The sequence below is a fragment of the Lycium barbarum genome, chromosome 2 (assembly GCF_019175385.1).
Source record: "Lycium barbarum isolate Lr01 chromosome 2, ASM1917538v2, whole genome shotgun sequence".
NCBI lineage: Eukaryota > Viridiplantae > Streptophyta > Magnoliopsida > Solanales > Solanaceae > Lycium > Lycium barbarum.
The window spans coordinates 11,261,847-11,264,885 of record NC_083338.1 but is presented as its reverse complement, the minus strand read 5'-3'; the positions used below and the strand labels follow the sequence as shown (position 1 = coordinate 11,264,885).

Genomic DNA, 3,039 nt, shown 5'->3' with positions numbered 1-3,039 from the left:
TAGCCATTAAAACAAAGTAGAGGAATATTTTTTACCCTTTTCCCTATTTGTTTTAGACCACAAGTTTCAATTTTTTGTACAAAAAACTATGTGCTCAATAATTTAAAACTTAAAATACCAAAACTATTCATTGCATATTTAACGGACTATTTAGAATCTACTCTCATGTTTGAAGGATCATTTTTATCATTTTCTCAACTTTTTACTGAGCGAATCAAGTATCAGAAAAAAAAAATTGAAGTCTTCAAATCTTCAACACCATGTTTGAAGTCTTCAAATCTTCAACACCATGTTCAGTCACATATGATCACAAGAACACCATGTTCTAATAAAAACAGTCCAGACTTTTGTTACATAAACGAAAATCACAACAACAACAACAACAACAAAAGGAACAGTTGAATAGAGCACAACATGAGAATTAGTGAAAACAAGACTTTTATTGGTTACCATCTTCTTAGTTCTACTTCGATCGAAGCGTTGATGAATTACCTCTACCAGAATTGCGAAAAACGCCGGTAGAAGGGCCTCTCCTATAGTTTCCCCCTCCCCCATTAGGTCTTTTTCTATAATATTTCTTATTTGATGAAGTTCCAAACATATTCCAAAGGCCATATGCAGTTGAAACCACACTACTCACTGAACTAAGCATATCAAGGAACTTATCAGATGTCTCTTTATTATAATTTCCCTCCTCACTACTAGAAGGATTTGTTGTTTCTTGCTCTTGCAATAATGTTTCGTACATGTAAAGCAAGGAACAAGCCTTTGAAAAATCGGGGAGGGGAAACTGAGATGAGATTGTGTCCTGGTAAGGCGAATATTGAGAAGGCAAACCAGCAAGAAGTTGCAAAACCAAATCTTGATCTGATACATGACTGTTGATTTCTGCTAGAGCATCGGCTATGGATTGCAATTTTTTCACATAAGATCCGATGGTCTCGTGATCCTGCTTTCTGCCAATAAAAATATTATTTCTTAAGGGGCGAGTGAAGTTGAATGGAGCAGTGGTGTAAGCAGGATTTTCGATCAGCGGTGTCGACATTTAAAGAAGTGGCTAACGGACTACCATAATCAATAATGGATGTAGTCTTAGTGCCACAATGTCACGCCCCGAACCATGGCCTGGGCGTAACACGGCACTCGGTGCCTTACTGCATGTGATCGAGCGAACCATGTGGCTTACTGAATCATCATGAGGTATAACATGAGCGGAACATAACGTGAATGCATGATGAGCCTTTATAACATGCAATAAATCATAATACTTAATCAAAATACTTGTTTAAACATGAGTGCGGAAATAACATGAATGAGCCAAAATGGCAATACGACTCCGAAAGTGTGACATGACATAACTGACTTGTCTAATCTATGAAACCTCTAGCATAAGTATGAACATAGAAAACACACTCGCTGGGACAAGGCCCCCAGCATACCTTAGATGCATAGCTAATCATAAAATAAAGAGTTGACTAAACCCCGAATGAGATGGGGCTCACCAATAAGCTGATACGAATGTTGTCCTACTGAGCAGATGCGTCGTCCTGTAAATCAGTACCTGCATCGTGAAATGCAGGCTCCCGAGAAATAAAAGGGGACGTCAGCACATTAAATCTACTGGTATGTAAAGCAACTGAATGAAATAACATGGGACATGAAAATAACATAACAGAGACTGAGCTGAAACATGATCATGAACATGAGTACATATACATATATAACATGTGTAAAGTATCGTGAGTAGGGAGAGCAGTAAATATAACCGACAACATGGTCTGGTTCTTGCGTCCTACCAGCAAAACACTCATACCTTGCCAGGGACATGAGATTTGATAATATTATGAAAGAAGCCAGTCATTATGAGTGATCGTCCTAAGCATGGGTGGAGCAATCCTTATCCTACAGTGGCTACGTAATTTCAGCCTGTTTGAAGCCTTCTCGGTAATTAATGCAACTCCCAAAAACATGAACATGATACAATTGGCTAAGAAGCCCATGATTTTCGTGAATTAACTTGTACTTGTCTTGTAATCATGATTTCACGAAATAACTTATAAATATGGTTTCATGAAATAGCTTGTTTTTAGCATACATGTATCTTGTATCATGGCATGAAAGTAATTATATAATATAGTTGCATGAAAACTTGTTGACATGTAGGATATTCATGAAATAATCATTCTTAGTTAAAAACATGCATGCAAGAACCCATGGAATACAAGATATGGGTTTTCATTGATTAGGACTGATTCTCAATAATCATATGGAGTTATTAAGAATACAATGATAGAATAATAGGAATTCATACGTAATATAATCATGGACATGGACCTAGGGTTGTTATGAGCATGATATAGAAACCCTAGTTTTCGTAGAGAATCATAATTTATGGATTATGAGGCGTGGGGAAGAACAATGATGTTCCCACACATAGATAGTAACTCTACATACCTGGTAATTCTCCCAAACTTGAATTAAGGACTTTAACTTTGAAGAAGATTTCCAAAATCTTGAGTTCTTGAACCTTGAGATGGGTTTTCTTGAAAACCCTAGTTTAGGAATGATGATTTTTTGTTTAGATTACAAGTATATGTATTTGAATTGACTTGGAATAATCAGAGTAGGCTTAACTTGGTGTTCTTGATGATGGGAAAGGGTAGGAGGTCGTTCTAGGGCTTGAAGGAATGAAAAATGATGATTTGGACTGATATGGACGAATATATATTGTTCTGAAAAATTCAATTTTATGCCCAGCAAAATACTAGCCGTATTTTGAAAGACGGGCCGTATATTGAAATACGGTCCGTATTCCGTGTGGATTGCACTGCGTCTCTTCAGTAAAATGACCATAACTCTTTGCACTGATGTTCGTTTGACCCCCATAATATACTGTTGGAAAGGTATTTAAAAGCTCTACAACTTTCATCAAGAAAGTTTTCCCAAATTCCAAATATGTGTTGAAATACGGGCCATATTTTGAAATATGATCCGTATTTAACAATGTAACCTCCAAATGCCAAATCCAGAATGCTCAGA

At 36.7% G+C, this 3,039-nt stretch overlaps 1 protein-coding gene across 1 annotated transcript; it reads right to left on the bottom strand.

The window, feature by feature from the left end:
• Positions 1–463: 463 nt before the first annotated feature.
• On the bottom strand, positions 464–1,045 carry LOC132628345 (uncharacterized). Its single transcript, XM_060344131.1, has one exon. The coding sequence runs from the start codon at positions 1,043–1,045 to the stop codon at positions 464–466; it is 582 nt and encodes a 193-aa protein (XP_060200114.1).
• Positions 1,046–3,039: the final 1,994 nt, after the last annotated feature.